The 19,980-nt window shown below is 37.4% G+C and overlaps 1 protein-coding gene across 2 annotated transcripts in view; it reads left to right on the top strand.

The window, feature by feature from the left end:
• DPYD (dihydropyrimidine dehydrogenase) overlaps positions 1 to 19,980 on the top strand; it is a 380,477-nt gene that overhangs the window by 199,170 nt on the left and 161,327 nt on the right. The window contains exons 13-14 of one of the 2 annotated variants that reach the window (XM_075424985.1): positions 6,812 to 7,027; positions 18,952 to 19,259. In XM_075424985.1, coding sequence (XP_075281100.1) covers positions 6,812 to 7,027; positions 18,952 to 18,981 — 246 coding nt within the window. In that variant the 3' untranslated portion in view covers positions 18,982 to 19,259. Of the gene's footprint in view, positions 1 to 6,811; positions 7,028 to 18,951; positions 19,260 to 19,980 lie in introns of those variants that run through there. The other variant, XM_075424984.1, reaches the window with a different exon arrangement.

Genomic DNA, 19,980 nt, shown 5'->3' with positions numbered 1-19,980 from the left:
CCAAAATTTGATCTGATGAGGCTGATAAACTGGACACAAGAATGCACTGAGAAAATAGTGGAAAGGAGAATTGACCTGAGAAATGTGATTTTAAGGGGAACAGACTTGAAAAAGTAACTGCATGTTGCCTTTTGGTGCTCCTTGTGTGTTGCTGACTGAGCACCTCTGCCCTAATTTTTCTGGTAAAAGAAAGAGCACAAAGTCTAGAGGAGCTGCAGAGGAACCTGCAAATACAGGAGAGACAGCCTGTGTGTGGAGAACCAGCTCTCAAATAGTGTGTTCATAGTGCAAGGAACTTTTTAGAAACATGACACATGATTCATTCTCCCACAAAATGAGATTTGAACAACTGAAGATGGGACTGTAACAGCTCGATGTCTTTCTCCCCCATCCATCTGCTCAAAACCTCTGATTGTATGTTTCTGCAATTTCATGCTGTTGGGGTCTGATTTCACTTCCTAAAAATACTTCAACTGAAAACTTGTTGTTAGTATTGGTGCATACTTTTTCTCACTTGTTCTAAAGCACTGTTTGTGTCCTGCCTTCTTAGACCCTATGAAAATGCTGAGTGTGAAACATCTTTAGTCCCTGACCTGCTTGCTTAATTTCTCAGTGCACAGTGAATTTGGGTAACTCTGATAGGGGGAGAGGGAGGTGTCTCATCCTTTTTGTCTCCTTCCTCTTTAACCTCTAGAACTGCATGCATCAGTTAAAAACTCTCCTTTATCGTGTTGCTTCCTCCACAAAGCTTGCTTTTTGTTCCCCCTCTGGAATGTGTCGGATACTTTGGAAAAAATCTGAATAGTCATGGCTTGAGAATTAGAATTTTAAATCAAGCAGGCTTGTGATATTAGACCATTTTCATTACCCTTTGCAGGTTTCAAGGCAGTTTATTCGACCTTACAGTCTCACCAGGAAGCTAATGGGAAAGCCTTACAGCAATCTTCACAGGAAAGTTTCCAAATGTCAAGTGTCACCTTTCCAGCTGTTAGATGAATGGGTTGCCCGGGGGCATTTATTTGGATGTGCAGCCCTTGTAAAATCTGGTTGCTGTGGTGCAGTGCTGTAATTTGGCAATTTACTTCACCAGTGTTTCAACCTGGTAGAAATTTTAGTGACTGGAGGAGAGTTTGTTTTTTAAAGGAGTTGTTTAGAGAAGGATTGTGTTACCCTGATGTTTATAGGGGTAGATATGTACATGTGTGCATGCCTTTGTGTGCATGTGTATGCACGCATTCAATCCGCAGCCCTGTATTCTGGGAACTTCCAATATCAAGTGAAAAAACACCCTTACACACTACCTTACTTTCTCTCTACTGTGGGACTGTAAAGCAAGCAACCTTCCTGTGATCGGAGTGTCTGAATTGAGTACACGTTAAATTTTAAGTAAATACATTGATGTCATCTATCCATTTACATTTTAGTTACAGGAATAGGCAGCCATTTCCAAAATCACAGACTGTCTCAGCACCAGGATCTGTAAATAATGCAGTCATCCTTTAGCAAAATAAAACTATTCCATAGGATTTCTCAACCAATCCAAGACCATGCCAAAGACAGAAACCCAAAAACATCATCCCGACTACTTGCAGAGTGCACTGTTTGAACGGCACGCCTCTTGAATCCCAACCTACTCCAGGCAAAAGGCTAAGCAAACAGATGGGCCCGATATGTGCCCTGAAACTCCAGTCATTGCAAGCTCTGGCATATGGTCAAATGAAGCATGAGATCCAGACTCAAGAACTCTCCAGCAGAAATGCCTTATGTTCAAAACTGGGAGTTATTTACAGAAGCTTCTTGGCTGCTCTTATGCTGGAAACTTTCCATCATTAGTTGCCTAAATATCTCCTGCCTCTTAACATATTCCTCCCACTATATGAAGCATAGGTTCATCTTAAAAACTGTTGCCTGCAGCTGTGTCAGGTTAGTTTCTACAAACATGACCAGTCAAAGCCTAACTAAGGATAGTTGTAGTAGAACCTGTTAGAAAATATAGTCAGTCTTCCTGTTCTTTCTGATTTGTTAGGGATCCAAACAGAATCAGCACAATTCATGCAACTGTCTACTATTTACAACATTTTTTCAGGAGTCAACCTTTTTTGTTGTTCCATGAATGATGTAAAAATGTCTGTAAAATAATCTGGGTGATTTATTTAGTTTGGGGATTGTAATGGCCCTCGCTTTTGTCCAGTAGTGACTTTATGATCTTGTGCAGAAGCAATACAGGCTGCTGTTCTCTTCTATGCCTCAGTTACCATTCATTTCTATTTGATCAGTGAATGGAATTTAATAATATAATAGTTACATACAGGGTATTTCACAATTATTGCAGGACTAACTTCTAATTTTCTGTGCCTGCCTTGAGAGCAAAGACAGCTCTTACATCGTGATTCTTCCAGTATTTTCTTCCTGGGCCACTTCACCAGCCTTGATGCTTCACTTCTGCTCTATTCATATACTTACCTGTGGAGCGTTTTCCCATATGTGGCCCGCAAGCTGCCATCTTCTTCTCACTAGAATCCCTCTTAGAAAGTGACTTTTCCTCTCTGGTTCACAAGAAGCTTTCTCTTATTTAAATCTATTTTTTCTTTACTGTTATGTCCCCGATGTGGACAGTTTGTTTTATATTTTTCCTAGACTGAAATGTACATGATACACTTAAAGAATGGAGAGCTGGATCCCAACTGATACAAATTGCACTTCACTAAGACACTATTCAGTATGAATTTTGAGAACATCACTGTGTTATTTTGAACCAGTATTGTATATTTGCTTAGTTTTTTCTTTATCTATACAGTCAAAAAATATTTGGGCTTTGTATCTGAAGAGTAAAGTTGTTGATTCTTTTATGAAGGTTGACCATTCTCATATATTCCTTGAGCATGCATGAATGTGCATTGTTTCATAATCAATGCCAGAGAGGGGTGGTTCCCAGGAAGCTTGTCTTTGAAGCTGTTAGTTATGTTGTCTGCTTCTTTTCAGAATAACCGAAGGAAAAAATGAATGTCCCTTTGTTTAGCTAGAACAACGTATGAAACACTAGCATGGAGACAAGTAACAAAGTACTGTTTGCAAGAAGACGGACTAAATGCAAGTGCAGGAAACCTGGTATTTTAGTTGCTTACCACTGAGTAAGCAATATGTCTCTTTGAGAAACAGAAAGCCAGGAAGGAGCTTAGAAAATCTCTGTCCAACTGCCCCAAGCAACCTGTTCTTGTTGACCCTGCTTTGAGCAAGCGTGTTGGACTAGATGGTCCCAGGCATCCCTTCCACAATCATTCTGAGATTGTATGAAATAGCGTAAACATATTTAACAAAGTTAAATAATGGATAATTGGAGAGAGGATAGAAGAAGCACATGCAAGGGAGAAAAGATATATTTTAAGATCAGGTTTAAACATAGAGAGAGCAGGAGTGAGATGAAAGTATTCAGGAAAACTCTTTGAGGCAGTAGCATTTGTAGATAAGGCTTTCTTTGAAAAATAACAGTAATACAACTACTCACTTTCACAGTCTGTCTTTGTTAAAGGCCTGAAAATGGAGTTAGACCATATCACTGTGGTTAAGAATTTTCTCCATCTCAAGAAAATGAATGTCACAAATTGTGTCAGGTCTAAAGCTGAGCTCTTGTCTCTCGGCCCTGCTCTACACACTCTGCTGCTTTTGCCTGTAGCCATATTATGGTAGGGCCACTGCATGTGACGTACAGGGGATTTTTCACCACCCTATTCCAGTATCCAAAGAATTGCCATGACTGGAACAATAAGTACCTTCAATATTGTTAGCTCAGCTGGTTGGCATCAAATTAGAGGACTTTTTGTCCTCTTTTTTTAAAAAATCACGGGAAGAGTTATTATAAACAAATCCTTGCCTACAGGCTTTCTTTTCCTGTTTGTTTGTGCAATGTCAGGGAAATCCTTCATTGTAAAGATGATTTTGCTTTCAGGAAGCTAGAATACATTTTAGTTTGCCAAAAGTTTTGTTTTGTAGAAAACAACACATCAAGGCTTAGTAAATTTATTTCCTTTATAAGCATTGTGCTGAAAAAACAGCAAAAAATAAATAGAGCAAAAAGGGAAGTGATAGGAAGGAGGGAGATAAATCTGTGAGGATGTATAGACACTGGCTACTGAACCTTCTGCTGCATTTTGCCCCTGTGTGTTTTTAAAAGACTCTGTTTATTCCATTAAAAGCTTTTTTTCTGCTCCCCCTGCCACCTCCACCTGGGTCACCTCATCATTAACAAACCATTAGGCACATCTTGCAGTGCTTGAGTGTATCTGGTGGAATTGTTTGTGGTTTTGCTCTTTGTGAGGGAAGTTGGGCAGGAAGAATAGGCCTGTTTGCGTATGGTTGAGGAAGTTGCTTGTGACCAGTTTGCCTGATGGCATGCAGGAGGCAAGGCCTATTTTTGCATGGGTGTATTCAACCACCTGGTTCAAAAGCCTCATTGCTCTAGTGGATTTTTTTTTTTGTCTTGTATAGTATTCATTTTCTGTTTTATCACAGAAAGATTGTTTTGGGTCTCTCGTTAAGAATCACTTTCAAGCAACACTCATTTTAGGTGAGAACAGCTTTTAGAGGTTAAATTGTCCAGCTTGGGACAAGAAACAGTACAATGTAACTAAAGTTGCATACTGAGCACTTTGTCTGTCTGTCTGTCTACAGCAATCAATATTTAGTTATACAAACAATGAATAGTTCATGAGCGATCCACAGACTGAAATATATTTGCAGAGAACATTTGAACAATTCTGGATAGCAAATGAATTAACAAATAACTGCTTTCCAAATGGAAGATTAGGTTTATTACTCACATGTGCACATAGAGTGGAATTGGCCAAAAACCTTTCCATAAATCTTTCTTTGTTGTCATTCTTACAGAATCAAAATCAAAGAGTTCAGTGTAAGAGTTCAGTGTGTCAGTGTTGGCTTCAGCAGATTTCCTGACTTCCAAATATGTAGGAGACAAAAAGCGCTAACATTTTAAAAATGCTTTAATTTAAATCGTGTGATCCAGGAATTTCTGTTGTGGCATTGCAAAGAACGTTTTGCAGTTGACATTTTAGTTAACAAAGACTAAAAAAAAAAGTTAAAAGGATGAAATCAAACCAAAAATAATTGGAAGATAATACTTCCTTTTTATTTTTTTTTTCTTTTCTTTGATTTGTCAGTTAACAAAAGCTTTTGAGATGTGTAGAATGCCGCACTGTTTGGTCTTCTAAGAACTGAGATTCTTCTGGTGCAGGAAAACAGCCCTGGGGAGTATGACAGGCAGGAACCAGTGAGCACTCAGGAGGGATGAGATGAGCGTTGTCTGGCTTTTTAGAACAGTGGCTGCGTCGGCTGCTAGAGGGAAGAGGTGGTGATACTGAAGGGAGTTTGGTCCCATGTGTTAGGGATCTTTAAATATTAACTTTTCTCAAAATGTCTGCCTTTAAGGACACGTTCATGTTTGCATCACTCAGGCGAGAACAGTTCCACTATTTTCAGTGCTTTTAAGCCATCAGAAAATTTGGCCCCTGAATGTATCCTCTCTCTTCAAGGAATCGAAGATCTGGGGTCAGAATCTGAGATGTGAATGCAGGCAGTCCCAAAACAAAACAGATATGTGAACTCTCAGGTTTTGAAACCAGCCTAGGAAACAAAAGTCACTAAAACAGACAACAGCCCCTTACCCCTTCCATGCTTATTAGTTTTCACATGTAAAAATAGGGTAAATAAGTTCCTTTAAAAAAAAGAAAAAAAACCTACCCCAAATGGCAGCAATTTGTAAGTGGCTGAGGTTTTTACTCTGTTACAGAAAATCTTCCCCACACCTCCAGTAGTGGTTCTTTTTGTCCTGCTGAAGAAATCTGCATTTTAAGGATAAACTGCTGTGATGTTGTGCTGGGACCTGTTAGGAACACAGACTGTGTAGGGCTTCTCTGTGTTAGATATTCCTGCTTTATTTCTTTGTGATTTTATTGAGTCAACCATCTGAGTGAGCAAAGATTTTAATTCTACCTACCGCAGCCTGATTAGTATCCACAAATGCAAAAAGTTTTTCTCTCTACAATTTTTACAGTGTTAGATGCAACGTTTACGTTGAAAGCTTTTCATTGATCCTCCAGAGAAAAGACTGTCTTTAAAATGAAAACAAAACTGATTATGGTGTCACAGCCATAATGTGTATATTCTTCTTTGATCTCAAATCAGAGTCTAATTGTTGTCATCCTGAAAGTATTCATATTAATACAATTAAATATTAAAAAAATAATAGTTTTGCGTATATTAATATGTATCCCATTGAATAGGCTAGATAAAATTTTTAAAAAGGGGGGTAAAAAGGTGCAGGAGTTCAAATACATTGAGTTAGGGCTGAGTGATCCAGCACATGGATGCCTCCCCTCATTTTTGACAAGCAGATTGGCACCTGGGAAGAAAACTAGAAAGGGTCTGTTTGTGCATACCCTGGGATTTTTCAGTCTCACCGCTGCTGGGTGCTGTAGGAAACAGAACTGGCTGTTCAGAATCACTGAACAAACCTTTGGACTGAGCCAGGCTAGCAGTACAGGATGTGAAACAACTGTTTCATTATTATTATTATTCAGTTATTTTCATCATGGCATAATATTGCAGCATGAATGCTGTTTGAACAGAAGATGTTACATAAACAAGTTTTTGCATGTTTTGCTGATTTGCGAGTCTGAACACAGAATACTTGAACTTTGGGTTATTATATGTGAACTATTCCCTTATCAGGGTTAATAATAAATTATATAAAAATGAATCAGCAAAAATTTCTGTGATTTTTGTTTGTTTTTTACAGTCCTTACATGGTGTTGCAGTTTCTACAGTTCCAGAGCTACCACTCTTCTATACTCCTATCGATTTAGTTGACATCAGTGTAGAAGTGTCTGGACTGAAGTTTCCAAATCCTTTTGGCCTTGCCAGTGCAACCCCCACTACTAGTTCAGCAATGATTCGAAGAGCTTTTGAAGCTGGATGGGGCTTTGCTGTCACTAAAACATTCTCCCTGGATAAGGTAAGGAAATATTTTAAAGTGTATTTGGCATGTAACCATTTCTTTGTGTATTTGAAAAACCTGAATCTTTTGGGAATGGCACTGTTAAATCTAGTTAGCATAAAGATAGCAGGGGGAGGGTATGATACATTGTGTAGGTCAACTAGTCTGGGAGGTTCCAACAGTGCAGTGTAAAGGTGACACAGCTTCTGGCTTTGCTTGCTGGTACATTCTTGCTTTTTGTTCCCCAACCTTTTAATATTAGCCATCTAGTAAGGGTAATAGTCCTTTCTTTTAAATATTGCAATGAAAGTGTTTTCTGTGAGGGATCAGAATGCAAAGGGAATGAGTAACAGCTCTATCAAGCAACTCATGAAAGGCAGCTTCTGGGCTGTGGACTGCCAAGATAAGCCATTGAAAATTGAGTTGCAGTTGCAATGTGATAATGTGGGTGTAAGCTTGAGGCTGCGTGGGTAGTGGAAGAGAAAGACGGAGACAATATAAAACAAGCCTATGAAGGGAAGAGTAGTTGTGTTGAAGGTTTGTAGTACAGTGACATAAATCTTCGGTTACACGTAGTGGAAGACAAGGAGTTAGAATTAAGTCTCGAAGGCTATGGCTCAGTGTGGCACCTAAAATAAAGCATTTTGTGTAGATTTGAAGGGTGTAATTATTTGACCTGAGAATTGCATTCAGGGTGGGTTTCTTGTTACAACATTTAAAATGGCAAAATGAGATGGAGCAAGAAGTTTAGACAGTGAAAGAAAACAACAGTTTTAATAAGTGTATTGCAGAGAAAAGAAACAGGATCTGTGCTGCGATGTAGATGTAGTTTGAGTTGTGGAGAGGGGAAGAGGATCAAAGGTGAATCCTTGGGTATAGGCCTGAGTAACAGGGTGAATAATGGTAATCTGTTGTCAACCAGTGACAAACAGTAGCGTGGGCTGAAGACAGATTAATTTGGAAACAAGGAGCTTTTATTCTTGGTTCAGAGGTGGGATGTAAAAGTGTGCTGGTGGATGGACACCTCAGCAGGAGAGAAAAGGTGAATTTGTTACTCTGCCACCTCTACATGGGAAAGTACTATAACTGAACTAACTATAGAGGGTGGCCCTCTAATATGAAGAAGGTCTAAGAACAAAGTGCTATATTACTACAGCATAGTGTAAAATATGTCATACTCACTTCTGCTCTCACTTACACCTGAGTAAGCATTTCTGTAAATTGCAATGAGATCCCAATCTACTTCACAGAGTTTCTTATTAAAACACTTTTTCAAACATAAATGTCATTGAAGTATGTTTACAACTGACTTATGTGTGTAACATACCGTCAGCTGTAATTATTCAGTGCCTAGGCTAAAGGCAACTCATAGCAAGTACGGAGATTTATTTATTTATCAGTTTTATTGCTGGTATGCTCGCAGTCCTGCCAGACTGCATGTTGATTACTGTGTGTCTCAAGAGCTAAACAGACACTGGCTGAGTTCCAGCTTGGGTGGGAGTTCAGGAGGAAAGACATGCATGTTGTAGGAAGTGATGTTGGTACTCCACTAAGCAGCAGACTCTGAGTCATTTCTCAAATGGTGACTGCAACATGTTCCACAGGATGCTGTGCTTTGGAGGAGTGACTCAAATAGAGATGTTTCAAGGGAGAGGATTGCTAAAAGCAAGTATCTTAAGGGGTTATAAAATGATTTTTTTTTTAATATTTGTTGCAAGAAGCTGCAAAATATTGCAGGTAGTGTTTATTTTAAAGAGCAAAAGTTCAGAAAAGTGCTTTAAATGAATTCTAGTCCAGTAATTATTATTTCTAGCTAAACTTTCTTCTGAAGTTCACTAGGAGGCAGTAATCTTTCTCTGGAGTCTAAACTCTTGAATCATATATTGCTGTGTGGAGTAGGACTGTGTCCCACACCAGTACTACCTAGTTTTTCTACTATTGTATTCTTCCCAGTAGTGCTCTTCCCACAGGTCTTAAGTCTTAGTGTTTGTGACATGATTTGAGTTCTTGGCTGCGAGGTGCCGCAGAAACAAAATTGCTTTTATTTATAATAGTAGCATAGTAATTAATACTACAAAATAAATATTTCAAATGGGAAGAAAAGCTCAATGAGGTACAGCAGTGCTTATGTGAACAAAGCGTACTACACAAAGACTTCTCTTGTTGACTGAACAACAAAGAGTTGGTAGAGAGTTTGGAATAATATAGGTTGGCATAATGTGCAAACTTCTTTTTTTAATTTAAACTAAGCTTCTGATTATGTAGACGTAAATCTTGTGCAGTGTCCAGCAGGGCAGAATGGTCTCTTGGGCTGCGGTACCTATGGAAGTAGAGATTTCAGACTGAACTGTCCTGCCCAGCTAGTCACAGCTAATGGCATAGCAGGACCAAGTACAAATATTTCCTGATTGAAGCCTGCAGAGTCAGTGGGAGGAGACAGAGCTGCTCCCCAGACAGTACAGTTCCCAAGAGCGGAACAGCTTCTGGAAGGAAGGGAGCTCACTAGACTCAGTTTTTGTCAGCTGATCCTCCTCCTCTTCAGCCTTGATTGTATGTGATACAAGCAGGATTCTATGTTCATCCCTCTTGTCTCCTCGTTTATCTGTCCCGTTTAGGTTTAACTTGTGGGCTTGCTTCTTACTTGCAGTAGTTAAAGGCCAAGTGTAAACTGCCTGTGTGGCAATGGGGAGCTTAGCAGCAGGAGAAATGCTGATTACTGAATTCACCACTGTATTCAGTCACTGACAGGGAAACCAGTGACTTCTCTGTTGACCATGGGCATCCTTTGGCACTTCAGCAAAAGTGACTGATGCAGGCTAAATTTGAGTGATGTATAGCTAGTGAAAAGCATATACAGCCTAACCACAGATTTCCGTACATTAACTTACTGTGTGATGGAATAAGATCAGAGAGAAAAGCAGGATAAATCTTGGAAGAAGGAGATCCAAGGACAAAGATAGAGAGGACTCTGACTGGAGTGCTGTGATTCTCAGAAGACAGAGGATTCATTTCATATGAACTTCTTTTCCCTCTTTCACTACCTAGCACAGAAAACTCCTTGGAGCTGATGAGAGGCCATACTTTCTTGTACAGGGCAACTGTTGGAGAGCGATGCTGCAGTTCTAGTCCCTGGACCATAATTTACTCCCCCAGTCTTCCCAACCCTTGTCTGTCTTGGCCTCACCTTGAAAGCATCACGTATTGCCACAGAGGGAGTTAGCATAGCACTAACTGTTTTGTGCCGTGCTCCCTTTTCAAACACCCACATACTTCACTGCATAATTGCCTTCATGACAACCTGTGTAGCGTTTTTTGTTTGTAGGGTGAGGATTTCAACTCTGAGTGATTCAGCAAAAGTTTGTTCTTGCAGACTACTGTACTATTGTTGAAACATAAAAAAAGCTAACATGAAAAATAACTGAAATTCCTCTAGAGTATTTGTACCTATTAGTATACTGAACTCTAAATATTTTAGAAGGTACTGGAAATTATAGCATAATGCAAATATTAATTATAGGGTACTGTACCTGTATGTGTCTGTAGGTGTCTGTGAGGGGGACAGTGACTTGTAGAATTTTATTTACCAAATTAAACATCTTTGCACAGCAGCTTTAGTATCAAATAGATCTGATTGCTTCCAGAAATGAGAATAACTGCTTTTAAAATGGACTATCGCTAGGAAAGACAAATGGTAGCAGAATAAAAATGCCTCTTCACACACCTTTTCCTACGTTCATGTCTTCCCTTGTTGACTGCAGGATCAATAGCTCATTGCTCTATTGGTTCAGATAGTATTTCTTTCTTATTCAGATAACTCTGTGCTGCAACGTATGATTTGTAATTTCTGTGGGCAAGCTATTGGTGGGAAATGGGGGAACTGCATATCACAGGGAAATGCAGGTATCATAGGTCCACAATAAATGAATACCAATTACTACCTATTTTAGAGTTTAGATGAACAGAAAGCTACCCACAGAATGAGAGATACTGCATTAATTAAACAAATAACTGCGAGTGGGAGTTTTTTAGTAGAAATGTTACACTGAGCTGGTTTATTTACTTAGAATTTATTAGTGAGCATTGTTTAGTACACAAAATTTGCTTTAAAACCTATAATCAGAAATATTCTGTAAACATAGTATCAAAATAAATCAGAGGTTATATGAAGTGTGCATGCCTCTATACCTTATCCATTACCACAGTGCAAAGTTTATAGCAGAAATTTTGGTTTTATCAACTGAATTCAGGCTTTGTTGTTCTCTCACTGCATTGTATGGGCTGCTTAGAAAGAGGAAAAAACCAAATGTGATAGCAGAAATGTGTGCTTTGATTTTTAGATGCTTCCTTCTCTTCTAAAATTTAATTCTGATTAATCAGATACATCTGTCTATTCTGTTGTGACATGCATTGATTTGTGATGCTGTCACTTTCAATAATGTGGAAACAGTTGCCTTTATTATGAGAACGAGCAGAAATCAACATGCAGACTGACTTAATTTTTAATCTTTAATATATTTTTCATTATATATGGAGCAAGTTGCATGGATGATTTTAAAAACAAAGCTACAATTAAAACTAGATTAATTTTGAACTAAACTGTAGTGGAGAAAACTTTCTAGTCATAATATATGTTTATACAATTCACTGATGTAGATTTTACAATATATTTGCAGAACCATTTCTAAATTAAAACCATTGCTGCTAGAGAATTAATTAATTTACCCAGGACATATCGCATTTCTGTGTGCTGTTATTACAATATACATATTTAGGCTCCAACTAGTTCTCTCTCTGTACATTTGCACTGTGTGCACCTCGCTTCATAATTGAAGGTGGTAAAAAATCATGGAACAATAACGCATTGTTTTCCATAACATTAGTATTTCATGGAAGTGAATCTGTATTACAAAATGTATATTTTTGTATGATATTACAGCATAGTAATTTAGATTAAACTAGTTATAATTTATGGTGCCAAGCCAAAAAGCTATTTAAGATGCATTAAAATGCAGAACCATGACATTTGAAATTCTGATGTTCTTAATATGACAAAGGTTATTCTATGGAGTTTTGCTATAATATGAAATATTAATATTTCACAATACAGTTTTGATGAAGTACAATTTGCCTAGCTTGCATATGATAAAGAAATTAAATGCTTACCAAGGGAGTTCAGTGAGAATTAGAGCCCTGCCTGAACATCTGCTTGAAATGTTATTATCCTGTCCTACTGACAGCATCGCTCCCTCATTGTTTTTCAAGATTGACAGCTGAATATTATACTGATTTCTGCAGCAAATATGTTTAGGTGAACTTTGTTTCATTTTTTAGGAATTTAGAACATGCTTTTGATTTCCATCCTATAATATTTTTTTTATACTCTTGACATTTGTAGATGCCAGATTGAGGTCTAGTATGCTGTAGCAAAGATAGACCATTGACATGCATTGAAATGCCAGTTGATATCTCAGTAAACAGAAATATTACTATTCTTTATTGTGTGGTCTGTATGAAAGCTGTATGGGCTTTCTTTGGGGAGACAAATGATAAGATTGTTAATGTCAAATATAAAAAGGACTGTTTGCCTTTCTACTAAATAACATCAGACAACTTTTATTAACTACATTTTTTTAACAGAAAAATGGGCATTTTACAGGATTCCTTGGTATACAAAGAGTTGAATTATTTTTTGGTTTTACAAATGTTAAAATTATTATTACTGGTCTTAATATTCTTATGAGTTCTTTACACACCTTATTTTGTTCCATACTAATGAAAGAATTTTAATAAGAAATATCAGCTTTATTGTTCCCCAATTTTTTACATTTTTAGATCACTGCATAAAATTAGCAACATTTAAATGGGGGAGGTAAAAGACTATTCTAGGGAAATGCAATATAATGTAATTAATATTTTTTCAAATGCTGTAGCTATGACATTGTATGTTACTTGAGTATTTTTGTAGAGAAAATGTGTAATTTGGATACAAAAAAGGAACAAATCATTCTGTGAATCTGAGTAAGTGTCAGGAAAACACATTTTCCTCCTTTTTCCTCAAGAAAAAGTATTTCTCTGATACGTTCAACTTCAGGGCCAGAACTCATCTCTACTTAGTTTTATCCTACCTTGACTTAGTATAAAGAAGCCTGGAGGCTCTCTTTAAATGCTAATAACTTTAATAGCTTCAACATAGGTGTCTGAGGAACTGGAGAGGACTGTGTCTGACCATTCTTTCTCCTGTCTGCACACCTGGGGATGTAGGGGCTTGGCACATCTTCACCCTGGAGAAATCTCAGTCTGGAGAGAAGTAGCACAGCTTGAACAGCACAGTGAAAGCACAGAGGCCAAAGAGTCCAGGATTAAGAGCTTTAACCAAGTCATTATTGATAAGCCAAGTCCCTTCCTACCACAGCTGAAGTCTGCACCAAGTAGATGCATGCCTTGCAGGCACGCTTCTTGACACCAATGAATTTGCAAGTGAGGTAGTTTGGACCATTTTAGTAATCTGTTTTTACCATTCGTAAGTCTGGTTATTCTGGCCAATTAATACTTCAAATGTTGAAGATAATGAACTGCATTTTTAAAGAAAGGGTTTAATAACTGTCTGTAAAAAAGTCTCTCCCTGTGATTGTATTTATTCAGAAATGAGCAATTTTTTGTAAGTTCATGATAAACCTCTGGACAAATGCTTAGTCCCACTCTTTCTGTAGCATTCAATATCACAGAAATGCTGCATTTCTTCTGCAGTGAGAGCTACAGCACAGAGTCTCTCATGGAGAAGTCTGTGATCTCAAGGCATGGAGCACCACGTGACAACTCATCAGTGGAAGGCAGAGGGATCAGTCACACAGGGGTGTGGGCATTAGGTCAGTAGACCTCATACATGCAAAAGGGCAGTTTTTACAAACAGAGCATCAGCAAGTTGCTTTCCATGTTTTCTCTTTTCCTTCCACTCACCCTCATGGAGCAGAGTAAGCTTGGCTATAACTTTTATGTCATATGCTTCTTGAGGTCATTTTATAAGTTCCACAGTCTTTAAGCCAGCAATGACATATCGTCCTGAAAGCTGCATATGAAGCTGGCCATCAAAAGTTCTACTAGACATATATGCAAAACTGGTTCTTGGTAGACCACACATTCCTCAGTTATGTATTTATATAAGGATTTGTTTTCCTTTCATCTGTTTGTCTTTTACATGTTATTTGAGATTGTTTCTTTTTCATGTGGTTTTCTTCTGGAGCCAATGGTTTAAAACACTAGAGCAACAGTGCACTAACATATGCAAAGTGTAAATTTGATCATTAACCTTGAGCTTGAATATTTTAGGCATCTTATATATGAAAGACTTGTAAGCCAGTTATTTAGGTAGTTTTAAATCTGAAAACTGTTGCATGTTTTAATGAAACTCATTGTGCGCTTAGAGTGGCATAACTGAGAAGCAGTTCCAATGAAATTCAGAAGAGTATAAAGATTGCAATACTGAGTCTTTTGCTACATAAGCCTTTCTGTAAAAAAAAAAAAGCTGCGAAAAGGAGGAGCTCAGCATATGTGGTGTTCTGGAAGTGACCAGCGCTTAAGAGAAGATGTGATTTCTATTCATAGCGTAACTAGTAGCCAATCAGTCAGACAAAAAGGATGCAAATTTTACAGTTGGCTAAAAATTTGAACAGTATTTCTTTTTATGTTGAAAAAGCTGCTTTGCTCTTTGCTACCTTTTCTTTATTTACCTCATTCTTCTGAAAAGATCTGCAAATATTTAACAAAACAGGGAGACACAAAAGAGAGCACACATGCATGATTTTCCAAAAACGCTGAGAATCTGCAGCTCGTGATGGCTATATCTGAAGTACTCAACATTTTTGAATATCACATCCTGAATAAACAGGATTCAAAAAGCAAATATGTAACATACTTGTGTAAAATATCATTCAGGTGTCATTTTCTGTAGCTGCTTTGTGTGCCCCTGGAAGGCTGTTGGTAATCTGGACAATACCTCAAATAAATTTGTGTGAGAAGGCAGTTCAGCTAAAAAGGCAGTTTCAATGTAAGCTAGAAATTGCCAGATGTAATTCTGAAATTTAGAATTTTCACATGTTTCATTCTTAATTCAGAGCGACTGACTTGAGAGTTGCAGGCTCTTTGTAGTATTTTGCTGTCTCCAAAACAACTGACTGCATGTAACTTTCTTAAGTGGCATTAATTTATTTAGTAATCCATTAGAAAAAGTTGTAGTATATTTTTCTTAATAGTTATATTTAAAGAATGCCTGTCCAAGACAATCATAGCATAAGGCCATACTTAAAAATTTTGACTTTTCTTAGCTTAAGTGATATAAACTTCCTTATTTTTTTGATTTGTCATGGTACACTTTAATAACCACAGACTTTCAGCAAAAAAGTGAAATCTTTAGTTTGCCATCATAGAATTCAGAAGTTTCCCTCCTGTCAAGTCGTTGACTTCCCCTTCTCTCCATTTGTTTAATTGCATGTGTCAGTTTGTTTTTTTCCCTCATTTCCACATTTTAATCACAAGAAAATCCAGAATGCAATTCCGACTTGAGTAGTTCTTCTGAAATACTGAAGTGGAATAAAGGAAAAGTGGTCTTTATGCCGCAGTTTCTCTCATTTACAGTTCAGCATCTTTGCTGAGGTCTATATTCAGAAGCCAAAAGTGAAGTAGATAGCTGTGGTCATATGCTGGCTTCTGCATATGACGCTTTGGGACCCCACCTCTGCCCATGAACATTATCAGGCCGCAAATATATTGGGGAGGACATGCTTCCGGCACCATGCCTTCTCCCCTGGGCACCAGCTAGTGGTTTCTTGCTTCAGCTTTGCACATTAAATAGCAGCCCTGCTGTTCAATGAGCGCTTTTTGCCATCTCCACCAGGAAAAACTGAGTAAGGGAACTGAAGCATCTCATGCAACAGCTATTGCCCAAAGATTGCCGATTGGACCATGCAGCCTTGCAACATGTTTTCAGAAATGTGGTCCCAAACTGACTCTACATGGACACTCTTAAATCAATGTTAAGCACGCATCTGGTGGTGTATTGCTTGTGTTAAAAAGTTTGCAGACATAAGCTGTAATGATACAGCTAGCTCTAAGCTGGAGTGTGTTTCCACATCTGGGTTTACAGGGTTTTGGCTTAATAATTTTTCAAGGGATTTTTGGTTATACCAGTGTAGCTTTTATGTAAAGGCAACATGCTTCTCCTAAATGCTTGAGTTGTCTCAGGTCTTGAGTTCCCACTTGGTAAATGAAACTGGTAGGGCTGTGTTTAACACCTGATTTGCTCACACAAGAAGTTAAGAAAGCAAGGAGCTGATTTTTGAATCTCATGGTGATATAATTGCGTTTACTCCTGGTTGACGTTGTTGCAAAAGCAGAATGAAGCCCCATATGTTCAAAAAACCTGATAGGTTCTTACATTAAAATACCTATTAGTAGTGCAAATATGTATGTAAGTGTATTCTAAATAACATTTCTTATCATTATTTGGGATTTATAATTACCTAAATATTTTACTATAATAGAGATTGTGATTTTGTGGGACTCCATCCTTCAGCCAGAAAGTGTAGGATTTTTGTGAATAAAACTTCTACAGTTAATTGCAACAAGAGACAGGTATTTCCATCCCATGAACTTTGGAATTATTACTTTAAGAATTATCAAAAATATTCTTGTCACAGCTAGTTGGAAAATCCAATTTTTGGTCTATAGAAAGAGGAACACGCATTTTTAATATCCTCTTAATATACATATTACAATAATCTTTAATTGTACATTCTCATGTCATGTATTACAAGGGCGTACAACTTTAGATTTGTGTGGAGGATTTCATACTACTTCAAAACGTAATTTCTACTGAATTACACTAATGTTGTTGAATTATTGTCGACTATTGTCTTCTTATACTTTAAAGCTAATCTACTTTGACTTTCCTGGTGCATTTTGGAATATGAAGGAGTTAATTACAATGCTAGCTATAGGTTTCAAAAGCAGCTATCAGTACCTTTTCACTGCTTTTAGCTATATACTTAAACCTACAATACGTAAGTAAGTTTAAAAATTATTTTTTCCCTTAACTTCTGTTTGTGTGACTTCTCTGATAATTCAGTGGAATATAAGAGTTTTAAAAAAATTATTCCTAAAATGAAAAAGACATAAGCTAATGTTATAGCTGCATATTTTTTCTTTAGCAGCTGGACCTTCTATTGCTAGAAAAAAGAAAGTCTTAGCTAGAAGACAGTTCAATAAATGAACAGGCTATATATTGATTTTTTTCACCCTCTTCCCTTGTTATGTAATGTGATTTCCCTTCCCTTGCAAGGGCTGGTGTTGTATGGGATGGGGCTGGGATCATGGTTGTGGAAGCGTATGGGAATGTGTAGACTAAGGAAGGCTGTCACAGCAGTCAATAAGATCTGAGAGGTGTTGACTAATTGCCTGCTAATTACACAGTAAATTGTCTAATTAAGCTGATGGTTAATTAGGGTACGCTTGCACAGCAGTCTTGTGGAATTTTTGTCTGATGTCTAGGAAGCAGCTTGTGTAATTGGCAAACTGGTAAGAACTGGCAGAGAACATGACTGGGAAACATGCTGCCAGTAGATGACAGAATAAGGAAGCGTTTGCACAAAGGTTGTCATGTGAACACTGAGGGGTTTGTTAGCCTTCTCCAGCTATGTGGCAGTGGGTATAATGAGAAATTTAGCTGAAAGCTACTAGAAGCTGTAAATAAAATAAGATTTAAGTGTGTAATATTAGAAAAGCAGTGATGTGGGCTCTTCTCATATTTTAGTCAGAATTTGGACTTTAGATAATTAAAATGTTTGCTAATACACGCAGGGTACAAAAATTCTCATGTAAAGAACTTCACCAACCAGTGCAATTTGACCATGGCAGCAAGTACTGTATTGTGATCTGTTTAGTGGGGTCACAAAATGATCCTGTTTCCCAGGATACTCTATTTGTATGTCAATGTTGAAAAAGTATAGCTGTTAATAAGGATGCTCGCCAGCCATCATAACCATCATACATGGTATTCTAAATCCTCATTAGGCATTGTGTCCATCCCTAGATGTGATAAAGTATGAACAGGTCATAATGATGCTGTGAATTAAATGTGTGTGCACTATGCATGACTATAATATGATTAATGAAAGTATCTAGATTCCAGATTCTGACCCAAAGCTGATGGAAACTGTTGGGGGTTTTGAACAGTGAGAACCTGAACAACATAGGAATACAGATACCAATTCAGCAAAGCATAATTCTCTGTGATTTAAATTTGTAATGCACTAAAATAATGTGGTACATGCACTTTCTTAAAGTTAGTTATAAATGTAAGCTTCCCACAGAATCAGCATTGCACAGCACAGGAGTCAGTCTTCACATGATGCCAAGATTTAATTTTGAGTTATGTATCAGCAACATCTAAGAAAAAAAATGGCTCTTTTGTATGTCATAAGATAAACCAAAGAAAACATGTGTCTATATTTATTTATTAAGAAGGTTTTCATGTCACTCGAGCAAAGTGAATCTTAATATCCACTTTGACTCTTGGAAATGATATATTGTTTCAGAGGTCCCCATCACTGGTCCCCATCTTTTTACTTTTTAATATTCATGATATATGGTTTGGGCACAGTGTCTTCCTGGAACAAAAAAGAAAACAGAGTGAAATCCAGATCTGGATTGCTGCTGAAACTGTTAATTTTATTTTATTCTTCTTAATTTAAACCACAAATATGTTTCTTCTCCTGTAGAAATAGAGTTTTTTAAAAAAAATAAAAATTGGAGGGAGTAAATTATACTTTCTTGGAATTAATGAAGCCATTTATACCCTGATCTTGCTGCCTCTACCTCCCTGCACCTGCACAGTGCCTTTATGTAGCACCCTCTACATAGTGAATTTTTGTTTATGTTTTTTCCTTCAGAAATCATTGAGCAAAATCATGGTACACTAAGAGCATTCTCACTGTGCCAGTCATCAGACACTGGACTCTGAACACTAACAGCTTGATCTAGAAGGCCTTAAACCTTGTCTGAGGGGATTGGAACAATACTTGTAATGTTGCTCCTCTGTATATGTTTGCACAGAATAAAATGCTACGATTCCCCTGCATCAGATTCTGTGAATTGTTGTGTAAAATTAAGAAGGTGTAATTAATTGTTTCTAGTCAAAATCATATAAGGAGGCTGTATGTACCTAATTTTCTTTCAAATAAAATATATTTTAGATTTACATTTGATATTTACGTGTCTGTTTTTTCCACCTCTATCTGCCCATGTGCAAAACCAAACCTCTTCAATTCCTTTTTCCTTAAGGACTATTCCTAAAAAATATTGGAGAAACTATTCTTTTTGTCTCTGACAGCACATTCAGGAACAAAGCTCACTTCACCAGCCAACTGCAGGAACTGAAAGCATACGGTGCAACCATCACACTTGCTTTCATTTTCTATCATGGGGCAGCAAAAGGATATGTTGCTAATGCATTTTATTCTCTGAAGACAGAGAAAGGAGTTCAGATGATAATTGTTACCTTATTACATCCTTCAAAAGGAATTTCTGGCATATGTTATGATGATTTATGATTTAATAAATCACACAAACATAGAAAAGGATATTTCTGGTAGTTCACATGGTGTAGTAAATGTATATATGTAAGGCCCTTTTGCAACATCATCTGTAATAACAAAAAATTGTGTGGCAATAATGCTGCTTTTTACAGCATCAATGACTGACATTTTTGAGAAATCATGGGGTTTTTTATAATGTATTAATATTTTCGTATGCAGTTGTTTCTGTATCTTATCATATGTCTGTGCTTTGTCGTGGACTTGATCAAAACTGGACACCGTTCCCAACTGTCCCTAATGCATTCTTTCTCACAGCATCTTCATTGTCTGTTTTCAAATCTCATGCTTAAACAATGGAGGCAGAGGAGCCTGTTGTCGGCACGT

Source organism: Opisthocomus hoazin, chromosome 6, assembly GCF_030867145.1.
Source record: "Opisthocomus hoazin isolate bOpiHoa1 chromosome 6, bOpiHoa1.hap1, whole genome shotgun sequence".
In the NCBI taxonomy this organism is placed as follows: Eukaryota; Metazoa; Chordata; class Aves; order Opisthocomiformes; family Opisthocomidae; genus Opisthocomus; species Opisthocomus hoazin.
Note: the sequence above shows the minus strand (reverse complement) of the source record. Positions and strands in the feature narration are given on the sequence as shown.